The sequence below is a fragment of the Delphinapterus leucas genome, chromosome 19 (genome assembly GCF_059928025.1).
Source record: "Delphinapterus leucas isolate spDelLeu-1000000601 "Yukka" chromosome 19, BTC_Dleu_Yukka2, whole genome shotgun sequence".
In the NCBI taxonomy this organism is placed as follows: Eukaryota; Metazoa; Chordata; class Mammalia; order Artiodactyla; family Monodontidae; genus Delphinapterus; species Delphinapterus leucas.
In genome coordinates this window covers 42,979,580-42,995,433 of record NC_143147.1, presented here as the reverse complement: position 1 = coordinate 42,995,433, position 15,854 = coordinate 42,979,580, and the positions used below count along the sequence as shown (strand labels likewise).

General features: G+C 43.2%; 1 protein-coding gene and 1 pseudogene across 2 annotated transcripts in view; one reads left to right on the top strand and one right to left on the bottom strand.

Moving 5' to 3' along the window:
* Positions 1-8,172: 8,172 nt before the first annotated feature.
* On the bottom strand, positions 8,173-10,877 carry LOC149746744 (uncharacterized; annotated as a pseudogene).
* Positions 10,654-15,854, top strand: part of PPM1D (protein phosphatase, Mg2+/Mn2+ dependent 1D) — a 53,216-nt gene continuing 48,015 nt past the window's right edge. The window contains exon 1 of one of the 2 annotated variants that reach the window (XM_022552580.3): positions 10,654-11,396. In XM_022552580.3, the coding sequence (XP_022408288.2) occupies positions 10,925-11,396 (472 nt within the window). In that variant the 5' untranslated portion in view covers positions 10,654-10,924. The remainder of the gene's footprint in view (positions 11,397-15,854) is intronic. The other variant, XM_022552579.2, reaches the window with a different exon arrangement.

Sequence of the window (15,854 nt, the reverse complement as noted above, 5' to 3'; positions counted from 1 at the left end):
GAGGATATCCCAGGAAAAAAAATAAAAGGATTAAATCAAAAGCAAATTATAAGTAAAGTCCCCTGCATACGAACAAATTCTGTTCTGAGAACATGTTCGTAAATCCGATTTGTTTGTAATTCCAACAAAGTTAGCCTAGGTACCCAACTAACACAACTAGTTATATAGTACTGTACTATAATAGGTATATAATACTTTTCACACAAATAATACATAAAAAACAAACAAACACAAAAAATAAAGAAAACATTTTAAACCTTATAGTCCAGTACCTTGAAAAGTACAGTAGTACAGCACAACAGCTGGCCTACAGGGGCTGGCATCAAGTGAACAGGCAAGAAGAGTTACTGGAGGAGGGAGAGGAGGTGGGAGATGGTCGAGCTGAAGGGTGGTCAGCAATAGGAGATGGAGGGCAAGCTGCAGTTTCACTCACACCTGACGGTGATGGCACAGGTTCTGGTTCCTTGTTGGATTCAATTCTATCTACCCTCTTGAAAAAACCATCCAGTGATATCTGGGTAGTAGCTTTTTTATTCTCGTCATAGGACACAGCACCACTGGATTGCATTCTGAACGGCTGCTGCAACCTTCATGTACCATTCTATGTTCGGGTCCTGTGCTTCAAAAACTAACAGTGCTTCCTCAAATAAAGAAAATCCCTTGCCATTTCCTGCATCGTGAATCTCTTCGGTTCTTCAGTTACTTCTTCTTGTCTCTCTTCATCCTTTCTCTAGGCCTCCAATTCCATCAGGTCTTCGTTAGTAAGCTCCTTGTGTTGCACAGCAAGGAGTTCAATGAAGTCATCCTCTTGTAAATCTAGCTTGAAATAAAGACACTGTGCTACTGTACTCTATTCAGTACTGTACAGTAAAGTACACAAAAGCACAACCTCCTGTAGAGGATACATGCACGTGACAATGTATGCCAGACACGTGAACTAACTTACGTGACTGGACATGACAATGCATGTTCACATATTTGAAAGTTTGCAACTTGAATGTTTGTATGTAAGGGATTTACTGTGTTCTTGCTACTTGGCTAACATTCGTTTAAAAATACAAGCTTCCTTTCTCAAAAATAGGTAATTTAATAGTTTACCTTTATACCACCTCTCACAGGTCAGAATGGCCGTCATTAAAAAGTCTACAAATAACAAATGCTGGAGAGGGTGTGGAAAAAAGGGAATCCTCCTACACTTTCGGTGGGAATGTAAATTGGTGCAGCCACTATGGAGGTTCCTAAAAAAACTAAAAATAGAGTTGCCATATTCTCGTGCAATCCCACTTCTGAGCACATATCTGGAGAAAACTATAATTTGAAAAGATACATGCACCCCCATGTTCATTGCAGCATTATTTACAGTAACCAAGATATGGAAGCAACCTAAATGTCCACTGACAGATGAATGGATAAAGAAGATGTGGTACATACATACAATGGAATACTACTCAGCCATAAAAATAATGAAATAATGCCATTTGTAGCAACATGGATGGACCTAGAGATTATTATACTAAGTGAAGTAAGCCAGACAGAGAAAGACAAATACCATATGATATCACTTACATGTGGAATCTAAAACATGCCACGAGGGACTTCCCTGGTGCCTCCCTTGCAATGCAGGGGACACGAGTTCAATCCCTGGTCAGGGAACTAAGACCCCACATGCTGCAGGCAACTAAGCCCACGCACTACAACGAATATCCTGCGTGTCACAACTAAGACCCAACTCAGCCAAATAAATAAATAAATATTTTTAAAAATGACACAGATGAACTTATCTACAAAACAGAAACAGACTCACAGGCATAGAGAACAGACTTGTGGTTGCCAAAGGGGAGGGGAAGTAGAGGAGGGATGGATTGGGAGTTGGGGATTAGCAGATGTTAACTGTTATATATAGAATGGATAAACATTCTACTGTATAGCCCAGAGAACTATATTCAATATCCCATGATAAACCATAATGGAAAAGAATATGAGAAAGAATGTATATATATGCATAACTGAATCACTTTGCTGTACAGTAGAAATTAATACAACACTGTATTAATTTCAATAAAATAAATTTTCAATAAAATAAATTTTAAAAAATAGTTTACCTTTAAAAATCAGTTCTGAAGTCCCTTCTAAGTTCACTCAAGTCCCACAGACTGGATGGAAGAAGAAAATGTGAAAAAAAAAATGCTATGCCTTACAGTTCTGCTCAGCACAGAGGAGGCAGAGAGTATTCTAAAATAGTTTGCTCCTGGGACTTCCCTGGTGGCGCAGTGGTTAAGAATCCGCCTGCCAATGCAGGGGACAGGGTTTGATCCCTGGTCTGGGAAGATCCCACCCGCCGCAGGGCAACTAAGCCCGTGCACCACAACTACTGAGCCTGCGAGCCACAGCTACTGAGCTCACGAGCCTAGAGCCTGTGCTCCACAACAAGAGAAGCCACCGCAATGAGAAGCCCGCACACTGCAACCAAGAGTAGCCCCCACTCGACACAACCAGGGAAAACCCGCAGAAGACCCAATGCAGCCAAAAATAAATAAATAAAAATAAAATAAAATAAAATAATTTGCTCCTACCCTAGCTTAGAAACCAAAATCATGATATTAGCTCCCAAAAATAAATGCAGTGCTTAAATTTTACTAGTTTCTGTCTTAAAGGTGGTCTTCTCTGATTTTGTCTCTAATTCTGAAGGGTGCACAATTTGGAGCTTGAAACCTCCCCAGAAGCATAGTAAGCAGTACTGCTGAGTAAAACTGATAGTACACAGTACTTCAAGGGAAAAAAAATCCTGCCTTTTCCAAATTATTTAAAGAAATAACTTTTGTTAAACTTTTCAAAAAATGAGAAAAATGGTACTTTTCATCAAGGAAAAGCAATAATAAATTCAAGAGTAGGTTAGATCTCTTTAGAAAAAAACGGCCAAATGTGTAAGTAGAGCTATCTAAAGAGAAAAGGTGGGCTTCCCTGGTGGCGCAGTGGTTGAGAGTCCGCCTGCCTATGCAGCGGACACAGGTTCGTGCTCCGGTCCGGGAAGATCCCACATGCCACGGAGCAGCTGGGCCCGTGAGCCGTGGCCGCTGAGCCTGCGTGTCCGGAGCCTGTGTTCCGCACGGGGAGAGGCCACAACAGTGAGAGGCCCGCGTACCGCAGAAATAAATACATAAATAAATAAATAAAAATAAAGAGAAAAGGTATGAATGCTCTGTCCACACTAATGACTGCAAAACTGCTTATCTGCAGAAACCACGACAGACTGAATTTCCATGGCTAATTAAGAACACATACAGGTTTGACACCTCTGGGACTCTGGCAGCAGTGATTCTAATTTTGTGTCTCCTACCAATTTGCCTTTGCACACGTTGAATGTGACAGTGGTAGCCAGATTAGACTGACTATTTTGTTAAATATTGAGTTGCAAAAACAACAGTATCAGAGTAAAGGCAAGATTATAGAATTTAACCTCTTGAGACACTATCTCATAATTCCAAATACACAGGGTGGCTCTAATAGATGAGGAATGGACTATTACTTAATAGATATTACTGATATTTACTAGCCATAGGAAGAAAAAATACCAAATTAATTAGTGTTTTTTATTTCTTCTAAGATTAATTTGTTTTTTTAATTTTAATTTTTACTTATTTTTGGCTGCGTTGAGTCTTCGTTGCTGTGTGCAGGCTTTTTCTAGTTGTGGTGAGCAGGGGTTACTCTTCGTTGCAGTGCTCAGGTTTCTCATTATGGTGGCTTCTCTTGTTGCGGAGCACGGGCTCTAGGCGCGTGGGCTTCAGTAGTTGCAGCACACGGCTCAGTTGTGGCTCATGGGCTTAGTTGCTCCGTGGCATGTGGGATCTTCCCGGACCAGGGATCGAACCCATGTCCCCTGAATTGGCAGGTGATTCTTAACCACTGTGCTACCAGGGAAGTCCCCATAAGATTTATTCTTACAGTATATGTTTGAAGATTTTGAACTCAATAATTAAAAGCTAGATATATGACTCCCAAATCAACAAATTAGTGAAAAAGAATAGTTAACACTGAAATAGATCCAAGGGTATATTAAAACTTAATAATGGGAGTGTCACTAACCAATAGATAAAAAAATGGGTCATTTCACAAAAGACATTGGGAAACATATCTGCTTGAAAGATTCAAATCCACTTCATGTCAAAATAATTTCAAATAAACGTGAATGGTATTTTAACACTTTAACCACAAAAACACTAGAAGAAAACATGAAATTTTAGTCCCATTTAACTGATCTCAGAAATGAAAAGGACATTTTAAACATAAAACCATTGGAAATATAAGGAAGAAAAGTCCAAGAGGTATTTTAGTATATTCTACCCCGTATTTTCTTCTAGCATTTAAAAAATAGGTATTCATTTACTATCATGAAAAATGCTGCTGGGAAAATCCTTATATGTGTACCTTTTGCAAAGATCCCCATATAATGAATTACTAGCAACGGAACTTCTAGGTCAGAGGATATACATAGTTTAAATTTCAGTTGATATGGACTGAAACTAGAAATAAGCTAATGGCTTATGAAAGTGCATGTCTGCACACCTTTCCCAGCCCTACATATTATCAAATTTAAAAGGCTTTTTCCAGTCTGACAGGTAAAAAATATCTCATTGTTTCTTCTTGCACTTTCACATATTTTTCTTAATTTAGCTCTTTAATCTACCTGCCATTTTATTTTACAGCTGGTCCGAGTTAAGGACTTCACCTTTTTTCCCCTTCAGGGATGGCAAGTTGTCCCAACAAAGGGATGGCCATGAGTCCTAATGTCAGTTAATAAATAATCAGCCCTGGGAATTCTCTGGCCATCCAATGGTTAGGACTCAGAGCTTTCACTGCCAGGGCCCGGGTTCCATCCCGGGGAACTAAGATCCCGCGAGCTGCATGGCACTGGTGCGGCCAAACAAAGCAAAACAAAACAAACCCCAAAACCAAACCAAAACAAACAAACAAAAAATCAGACATTTCCTCAACTGTTTGAAACGCTACATCCATCATATTCTCTTTTCACATGTATATATTGACCCTTTTCTGCACTCTCTCTGTTCTATTCTATTATCTACTGGTCCATTTGCCATTTCTCTGCTACTCCCAGCTTTATAAAATATTCTGATATCGGTGGGACAACTAGTCTTCTTAATATTCTTCATTTTCAATAACATCTTGGCTATTCTCATCCATTTTCTCTTCTGGATACGTTTTATTTTTTTAAAGAAATTTATTAATTTTATTTATTTATTTTTGGCTGCATTGGGTCTTTGTTGCTGCATGCGGGCTTTCTCTAGTTGTGGCGAGCGAGGGCCACTCTTCACTGCGGTGTGCGTGCTTCTCATTGCGGTGGCTTCTTTTGTTGCGAAGCACAGGCCCTAGAAGCCCATGCACCTCAACGAAGAGTAGCTCCCACTCGCCACAACTAGAGAAAGCCTGCGCGCAGCAACAAAGACCCAACGCAGCCAAAAATAATAAATAAATAAGTAAATAAATAAATTAATTTTTAAAAATGTCTCAAACATTTAGGGACCAAATAAATCATGTAGGCCTTCATAAGGAGTTTGTATATTATTTCAAATGTGATGTGAAGTCATGGAGTCCATTGAATAGGGGAATGACTTGATCTGATTCATGGATTTGAAAGATCATGATAGTAGTTAGTGGAAAAAAGACTGCAGAGGTCCAAGAGTGAAAGAAAGGAGACTTGTGAGGAGACTAGCATAATGGTCCAATTGAGATGTAATAGTGGCTTAGAATGGAATGGTAGCGGTGGAGGTAGTGAAAAGTGGTGGGTTCAGTATTGATTTCGAAGATTTAGTTGAAAGGATTTGATGATGAAGTAGAAGGATTGAAAATTGATGGGGGACCTAGGGGGAAAGAGAATGGAGGAAAGAGAGGAATAAAAAAACTCTGATGCTTTTTGGCTTGAACAGCCTGGTGGATAATGATGCTTATTGATATTGATAAGAAAGGGAGGAAGCGATATGGAGAAAAAATTAAGAATTCGTTATGACCATGTTAACATTAGACACCTGTGTGGAACAATCAAGGGTGCAGTTGCATACAGAGTCTGGGATGCAGGGTAAAGTTCAGACTGCAGACATAAATTTGGTAGTCATCAGACTTCCCTGGTGGCGCAGTGTTTAAGAATCCGCCTGCCAAGGTAGGAGACACGGGTTCGAGCCCTGGTCCGGGAAGATCCCACATGCCGTGGAGCAACTAAGCCCGCGTGCCACAACTACTGAAGCCCGCATGCCTAGAGCCCGTGTCCACAACAAGAGAAGCCACTGCAATGAGAAGCCCCCGCATGGTAACTAAGAGTAGCCCCCGCTCACCGCAACTAGAGAGAAAACCTGTGTGCAGTAACAAAGACCCAACGCAGTCAATAAATAAATAAACAAATAAATAAAGTTACTTAAAAATATCAGTAATAAAAGAAAATTTTAAACTATGCATTTCAGGGCTTCCCTGGTGGCGCAGTGGTTGAGAGTCCGCCTGCCGATGCAGGGGACGCGGGTTCGTGCCCCGGTCCGGGAAGATCCCACATGCCGCGGAGCGGCTGGGCCCGTGAGCCATGGCCGCTGAGCCTGCACGTCCGGAGCCTGTGCTCCGCAACGGGAGAGGCCACAAGAGTGAGAGGCCCACGTACCGCAAAAAACAAAAAACAAAACAAAACAAAAACTATGCATTTAAAAAAAATTTTGGGGAGTCATCAGTGAATAGTTTTTAGAGCTATAGTCCTGGATGGTGTTACCCGGGAAGAGTGTATAGGAAAAGAAAAGATCCCATGACAAAGCCTTGAATACTCCCAACAACCTGAGGTCTAGCTGGGGATAAATAAGCAAAGGAAAATGAAAAGGGGTGGTCAGTCTATGTGGTATGGAAGAAACCAAGAATAGTGTGGTCTCTTACAAGCCAAGAGAACAAAGTTTCCAGAAAGAAGCAATGGTTTGAATTGCTACTAAGTTTCAAGAAGGAAACAGTGGTTCCCTTGCTGCTTCAGTTGGAACAGAGTCAGTAAGATCAGAAAAGTCATCATTTAGCTTTGGAAACAGAGAGGTCTGGTTATGTCATTAAAAACAGTCTTAGCAGCATTACGGGGATGGTTGCTTGACTGGAATGGGTTAGGGAGAAATTATGCAGTTGAATTGGAAGTAGGCTCTAGATAGAGAAAACTTTTTTTTTAAATTAATTAATTTATTTTTGGCTGCGTTGGGTCTTCGCTGCTGCTCGCGGCTTTCTCTAGTTGCAGCGAGCGGGGGCTACTCTTCGTTGCAGTGTGCGGGCTTCTCATTGCGGTGGTTTCTCCTGTTGTGGAGCACGGGCTCTAGGCGCGCAGGCTTCAGTTGTTGTGACACGCGGGCTCAGTAATTGTGGCTCGCAGGCTCTAGAGCGCAGGCTCAGTAGTTGTGGCGCACGGGCTTCGTTGCTCCGCGGCATGTGGGATCTTTGTGGACCAGGGCTCGAACCCGTGTCCACTGCACTGGCAGGAGGCTTCTTAACCACTGCTCCACCAGAGAAGTCCCTGAGACAACTCCTTAAAAATTTTTTGGGGGACAGGGAGCAGAGAAATTGGGTAGAATCAGGAGTCAAGGTAGTTTTTTTTGGTTTGTTAAAATAGAAACCAGAACATATTTGTACAAAGATGGAAATGACCCCGTAGAAAAAGAGAAATTGATGAGGTAGGAGCAAGAAAGGATAACTGGTGGAGCAAAGTTCTTGAGAAGGAGTGAGGAGACGGGATCTAGAATACAAATGGAAGGGTTGCCTTTAACGGTAGCAAGGACTTGGCATCATGAAGAGGAGGATGAGGAACTGAGAAGCCAGGATATTGGATGGAAAATGTAGATAACATTTTGAAGAATAAATAGTGGAAGAAAGGATTTCAGTGAGCCATGAACAAATGAAGGGGGAGTTAACAGGGATCAGTAGGTGACAGCATGTTGGTGTGGTGGCAGCTGGCATTAACGTTAAAAGAACTTGGGTTTTGTGTTTTTTTTTTTTAATATTTATTTGTTTATTTGGCTGCGCTGGGTCTTAGCTGCAGCATGTGGGATCCAGTTCCCTAATCCGGAATCGAACCCAGGCCCCCTGCATTGGGAGCGTGGAGTCTTAACCACTGGACCACCACAGAAGTCCCAAGCTTGGGTTTTTGAAGGAGAAAGGAAGAGAAATGATTTGGGGGCAACAAGAGCAGTTGGTTTGAAGATAAGAATACCTGTGAGAGGAAAAATAATCTCCTGTACTTGAAAAGTTGTAAGGGAGGTAGTTTTGCTAGGCGACAAACCAGTTTTCAGTTGGAAGAGGAAGTGGATGGAACATTTAGAGAAGAGGTTAAGAATAAAGAGGAAATGGCTGATAAAGATGTTGAAATCTGAAGGGTGGAGTGAAATGGTTAGGATGATTGGTAAAGAGCAGAGTACTGAATCAGATTAATAGAAGTAGAGAGTACCATGGAGATGCTAATCAGGGTAATGGTGGATGACCTGGAGGCTACCGGTTGTGACTGAGTGAAAAGGATTATAGAGCATGATGGAATTAACTTTTTGTAATCTCTAGGAGTGGAAGGGAAGGTGAGTAAGCTGTTTAAGATGAGTAATATAGAGAGCTACACAAACTGTTGTCTCTTGCAGGTCTTGTGTTATGGAGGGTACTGAACTAGAATTGCTAATATTTCACTTAGGTTTTTTGCATTTAGTTATAAAATATGGTCTACAGATATCCTTCCAGCGTTACAATTATTAGGGTTTAATAACAGGGTTATGATTATCTTTCAAAACAAGCTGGGATTTTTTTCTAAGTGTTTTTACACTCTGGAACCATGTGGTGTAGTAGTGCATTTTGACGTAGGGTATATCTTTGATTACATTTTCAATTTAATTGATCTAGTCAGACTTGCTACATTTTGAGGTGATTTAATTTATTTTTAAAAATTTATTTATTTACTTTAGGCTGCGTTTGGGTCTTTGTTGCTGTGCGTGGGCTTTCTCTAGTTGCTGCGAGCAGGGCCCACTCGTTTTGGTGTGCGGGCTTCTCATTGCGGTGGCTTCTCTTGTTGTGGAGCATGGGCTCTAGGCTCGGGGGCTACAGTTGTTGTGGTGCGCAGGCTCAGTAGCTGTGGCTCGCGGGCCCTAGGGCGCAGGCTCAATAATTGTGGCACACAGGCTTAGTTGCTCCGCGGGATGTGGGATCTTCCCGAAGCAGGGCTTGAACCCGTGTCCTGCATTGGCAGGCGGATTCTTAACCATTGCGCCACTAGGGAAGCCGTACCTACTGTAATTTTATTTATTTTTGGCTGCGTTGGGTCTTTGTTGCTGTGCGCGGGCTTTCTTTAGTTGCGGCGAGTGGGGGCTACTCTTCGTTGCGGTGTGTGGGCTACTCATTGCGGTGGCGTCTCTTGTTGCAGAGTGCGGGCTCTAGGCGCACGGGCTTCAGTAGTTTTGGCACGCGGGCTCCGGAGTTGTGGCTCGCGGGCTCTAGAGCACAGGCTCAGTAGCTGTGGTGCACAGGCTTATTTGCTCCGCGGCATGTGGGATCTTCCTGGATCAGGGCTCGAACCCGTGTCCCCTGCATTGGCAGGCAGATTCTTAACCACTGCACCACCAGGGAAGTTCCAAGTGATTTTATTTATATGTTTATTGGCATAAGGATTTTTTTCTATTTGTATTTCTTGTCACATGTGAAAAAATGAACATTTTCCCCATACCCAGTTCAGAACTAGTATCATTCCATTTGAAATAACTCCAAGGCTGTAGAGGAAAGGGCACCCAGGAGAGCTGATGCTGATGTGGCCCAAAACTGGAAGAGTGAACTTTGATTCACGACAAGAACGTGTGCTGTTGAGAACATACCAATCTGCCCACTCTGAGGCTTATTTTAATGCCGTTGAAGTCCGTGCAAAGGTTTTAGCGCTTAGACTGTAACCTACTGGAGGAAGACAGGAGAAGATAACCGAACTGTTGGAGCACTGGAGCGCTGGGTAGTTTTTGTAAGCTATTTTCTGATCCCGCCTAAGAAGGAAAATGCTGCACCCAGGGCTCGTCGGAAAAAGTACTACTTTTAACAAAAGCTGAAAAGAGTTAAGCCTTTTAAGTCTCCGACATACCCAGGTATATGAAACGAGACTGTGCAGCCGATAGTGGAAATTTCCCAAGTTTTCTTAACACAAACTGGATTTGCTCTCTCGACTCCCGGTCGGATCCATCCCACCGAAATCCAGTTCAGCTGTGGCATGCCTTTTCCAGCCTCTTCGCAAACCACCTTCCGAAGTGAGGTTTCCCGCCATTTAACTTCAAGAAATAAAGGTCTTTCCTCCCAGATTCTCTACACTCGTGGGAGGCCCAAGCCCACACGAGGCGAGCAGCGGAACGCCCAGGGCAGCAGACTGCATCATGATCCCCGGGATTGAGCAAAAAGGTGACATCAAATTGGTAGATAAGCGTTTAGCACCCGCCGAAAATTGGGAGGGCGAAAACACCCACTGCAAAGCGAAAGCCAGCTAGGTCGCGCGCGGACCCCGCGCCCACGGTGGGAGGAGGGAGAGCGGCCGTTGCGGGGAGGAGCGAGGGTTGAGGGCGGAGGGCGGGTTCGCTCCAACTCGACTCCGGATTGGTCGGGCCCAGAGAGCCGAGTGACGTCAGCCGGGAAGAACGTCTGATTTGTGTGGTGGGCGCGGGCAGCCGGCGGAGGTGCATTGCGCAGACGCAGCTGGTCTGCTCCTTTCCCCCTGGCGCTTCTGCCCAGCTCTGGCAGACAAGTCTCGACATCGTGCGCCCCCCCCACCTCCGGGACCGCTCCCTCCCCCTTCTCGGCGTAGTCGAAGATAAACAATAGTTAGCCGGCGAGCGCCGAGTGTGTATCCCGCCGCCGCATTCGGCGGGCTGCGTGGGACCGGCGGGATCTCGGCCAGCCTGCCATGGCGGGGCTGTACTCTCTGGGAGTGAGCGTCTTCTCAGACCAGGGCGGGAGGAAGTACATGGAGGACGTTACTCAGATCGTGGTGGAGCCCGAGCCCACGGCTGAAGAAGAGCCCTCGCCGCGGCTGTCTCTCTCTCAGCCGTTACCTCCGCAGCGGTCACCGCTGGCTCTTCCTGGCGGCGAAATCTCGGGGAAAGGCCCGGCGGTGGCAGCCCGAGAGGCTCGCGACGCGCCGCCGGGCGCCGGGGCCTCGCCGGCTCCCGGCTGCTGCTGCCGCCGCCGTTCCTCGGTGGCCTTTTTCGCCGTGTGCGACGGGCACGGCGGGCGGGAGGCGGCACAGTTTGCCCGGGAGCACTTGTGGGGTTTCATCAAGAAGCAGAAGGGATTCACCTCTTCCGAGCCGGCGAAGGTGTGCGCTGCCATCCGCAAAGGCTTCCTCGCTTGTCATCTCGCCATGTGGAAGAAACTGGGTAAGTTCCTCGGCTTGTTTGGCGCCCGCCTCTTTTTCAGGCAGTTTGGGGCCTTTTATAGCGCCAGTCCTGTGGTCCCCCAGCACGGAGAGCGCTCTCAGTGTCAATCGATGGGAGGGAAGCCTTTTCTGGGTCTCAGCGCTCTTTCCACGGTGTAGGTGCGGGCAAACAAAGTGGCTTTGGGAAGGATAGGATTGTTGTCTCCCTTCAAACGCTCCTCGCTTTACTTCCCTCCCGCCCCAAGGATCAATGGGGAGCAGTCCTCTCCCTTCGAGACTTCACTTTGGCGGCCGCCAGCGGAAACGTGTTTGAAACCTGGAGCCAGATTTTGGCCAAAAGATGCACTGAAGACACGTTGCTATCTGGGACAGGCGAAGGAAGCGGGAGGTGGCAAAAATTAGACGAGATCGGGTGCGTTCAGGGTGGTATGGCTGTAGACAAGACGGCAAAAATTAGAGTGTTTCCTTTCGATCTGTCATAATTTTGCTCTTGAAGGACTTGTCCCTGTCGGTTGCCTCCTACTGGCGGTGTCAGTCCTCCTGAATTGATCCTGGGTGGCTGGTAGTTGGAGTAAACTGTTGGATAACTCAGAAAGGCTAAAAAGTTATCATCTAGCGACTTAAAGTCTTGGAAGGAATTCGCTGTGGTGGTCATGAAATGTTTCTAAGATCTTTATGCTTGTACGGCTTATGAAAAACAAAAGCGCAGAATGCGTTCCTACCGCTTAAACTGGCCGGGTTAAGGCGACGTGTTAAATTCAGCTAGGGCTTTTTAAGAGTGCGCTTCCCCACCCCCCCCGCCCCCCCCGCCCCCCCCGCCCCCCCCCGCCCTTTGGTAGTTGCCTTAGCTAATTGCTGTCAGGTCGTTCTCCACAGTTCCTAGTTAAAAGTACTTGCAAATTGTAGCTGCCCGTCAAAGTAGCAAGAGGTAAGGAATTACTGATGTGCCAAAAGGAGAGACCTTCATTTCTAAAAATTTGGTGTAGTTGTAGTTTCATCTAAGCTTTAAGTGTTCTCTAAAGCAGACTATGTTCCTGTACCCAACATATGTTATCATACAGAGTTATAATCGCTTACCCATTGCTGTGAATGAATGGTCTGAATCTTTTTTTTAGAGAAAAGGTAATACTACTTCTGTCGTTTTAAAAGTCCTGTGGTTTATGGAAGAATAGTGTTGCTTTATTTTCAGCAGAGGGACAGAGACGTAGAGAAGAGTGTAAAGGTTGGTCAAATACAGAACATTTTAAAAAGGTATTGTCATAGAGTTGTAGAGTAGCTTCTTTCAAAGTCTGTTTTCTATTTGCCTGGCTTTCTGCCAGGAATTATTTGATTGACTCATAGAACAACCAGTCCACCGGTGGGAGGCGTTTTCCATCCAATCCCAGAGGTCCCTATTATGGATTTGTTTTGTTTTTGTGTAGGCAGAGCACAGCTGAAAGCACCAGCAGTATATTCCAGAAATTTGTCATTTCATTGCTTGCAGGGCAAGTAGGAGTGGACAGCAAGACAAGATAGAGGAAGATTAGACACAAAGAACGATTTAGAGTCCTGTTTATTTTGCAGCACACTTGGGGCAAGGTGAATTTGCCATATGTTTTCACTAAAAGGATAAAGTATAAACCCTGTTACTTGAACATATATTTTTTTAAAATAAATTTATTTATTTTTATTTTTGGCTGCGTTGGGTCTTTGTTGCTGCACGCAGGCTTTCTCTAGTTTCGCTGAGCGGGGGCTTCTCTTCGTCGTGGTGCGCAGGCTTCTCACAGCTGTGGCATCTCTTGTTGCTGAGCACGGGCTCTAGGCGCGTGGGCTTCAGTAGTTGTGGCACGTGGGCTCAGCAGTTGTGGCTCGTGGGCTCTGTAGTTGTGGCTCGCGGGCTCTAGAGCGCAGGCTTGGTAGTTGTGGCTCACGGGCTTAGTTGCTCCGTGGCATGTGGGATCCTCCCAGACCAGGGCTCGAGCCCATGTCTTCTGCGTTGGCAGGCGGATTCTTAACCACTGCACCACCAGGGAAGCCCATTGAACATATTTTTAATAAAGCAGAAACCATGCTGTTAAATATGAATGTATATGCTTTTTGACATATATGTACTTTTTGAATCAAGATTTATACACCAAATGTTAAAGTTTGCTTTGTTGCACAGTTAACCTCGTACTCCATCATCAAAACTTGAATTAAAAAAAAAAAAAAGAGTATGCTGAGTATATGGAAGTCTTGACACAGGAAACTCCCTGTGTCAAGTTTTCACTTTTGTAGTTCTCATTTGGTTATTGTAGTGGTTCTCAAACTTTTTGCTCTCAGAACCCTTTGTACTCAAAAATGATTTAGGGTCCTAAACAGCTTTTGTTTATGTGGGCTACATCTATCATATTTACTGTTTGAGAAGTTAGAACTGAGAAACTTAAAAAATATTTATTAATCTATTAAAAATAAACTTATTGTATGTTGACATTTTTAAGTGAAAAATCAGTTTTTCCCCCAAATAAGAAATATTGAAATAAGAAATATTGAAATAAGAAATATTCTCATCTCTGCCTCTGCATTCAGTCTGTTATGCTGTGTTTTCTGGTGAAGTATGTAAAGGAAAGGCAGTCTCACACACATACATAGTAGGAAAAGGGAGGAATAGTTTGTCTTTTCAGATAGTTGTGGATATTCTATACGGAAGTGATAGTTTCTTAAGACTAGTCAAAATAGAATCTGAAACCTCATCAATGAACTTTTCTATTTTTACATTAAGAGCCATTGGTCTCTCTTGCACTTTGAATCAATTTTTTACCCATGTGTGATTTTGTGACATGGTGCATTAGTCATTTGGAAAATAATGGTTCACTGAATTACGCGGTTCTTCCGAGTATTGATGCATTTCATTATACAATATTAAAGTATCCACATTTGTTAATATCACTAATCTCTTCAGAAAAGTCTTAAGATTGGGAAGTTATCAAGTTCATTGTAGTGGACACACATATTCTAAAATACGAGGTTTTGGGATTTCACTGGCAGTCCAATGCAGGGCATGAGAGTTTGATCCCTGGTGGGGGAACTAAGATCCCATATGCCACATGTTACTACGGCCTAAATAAATAAATAAATAAATAAATAAATAAATAAATAAATAAATAAGAGGTCTTAAGCAGCAGTTAGAAATTTATCACTGGCAACAAATACTGTCAGTTGTTTCTCTTGAAATGAAGAACTCACTTTGTTCATTTTGAAGAAAATGTACACTAAATGGCCAAGTCATCTTCTTATTATTCTTTTTTTTTTTTTGGCCACACCATGTTGCTTGCAAGATCTCAGTTTCCCGACCAAGGGACACGGCAGTGAAAGGCCAGAATCCTAACCACTAGGCCATCAGGGAACTCCCTGCCCAAGTCTTATTAACCCATTTTATCAGTCTTTCAAGTAAAAATGATGGTCTGTGAAAATTGTGGCTACTTCACTTCATTTCATAACTCACACAATCACAAGTGCTTTTCCTCTATACAGCCCTAGTGTGTAACAGAAGTCTATTATTCATGCTTCTCTTCTTGTCTTACAGAATGTTAAAAAGACGTGTATTCATGGGTGGAAGTTTAATAAAATTAATTTTTATTGCATCATCAAGGATATTATTTTTTAAATTTATTTATTTATTTATTTATTTTTATTTATTTATTTCTGTTTCTTTGCCAGTACCATACTGCCTTGATTACTGTAGCTTTGTAGTATAGTCTGAAATCAGGGAGCCTGATTCCTCCAGCTCCGTTTTTCTTTCTCAAGATTGCTTTGGCTATTCGGGGTCTTTTGTGTTGCCATACAAATTGTGAAAGTTTTTGTTCTAGTTTTGTGAAAAATGCCAGTGGTAGTTTGATAGGGATTGCACTGAATCTGTAGATTACTTTGGGTAGTAGAGTCATTTTCACAATGTTGATTCTTCCAATCCAAGAACATGGTATATCCCTCCATCTATTTGTATCATCTTTAATTTCTTTCATCAGTGTCTTATAATTGTCTGCATACAGGTCTTTTGTCTCCTTAGGTAGGTTTATTCCTAGGTATTTTATTCTTTTTGTTGCAGTGGTAAATGGGAGTGTTTTCTTAATTTCACTATCAGATTTTTCATCATCAGTGTATAAAAATGCCAGAGATTTCTGTGCATTAATTTTTTATCCTGCTACTTTACCAAATTCATTGATTAGCTCTAGTAGTTTTCTGGTGGCATCTTTAGGATTCTGTATGTATAGTATCATGTCATCTGCAAACAGTGACAGCTTTACTTCTTCTTTTCCGAATTGGATTCCTTTTATTTCTTTTTCTTCTCTGATTGCTGTGGCTAGAACGTCCAAAACTATGTTGAATAAGAGTGGTGAGAGTGGGCAACCTTGTCTTGTTCCTGATCTTAGTGAAAATGGTTTCAGTTTTTTACCATTGAGGGCGATGTTGGCTGCGGGTTTGTCATATATGGCCTTTATTA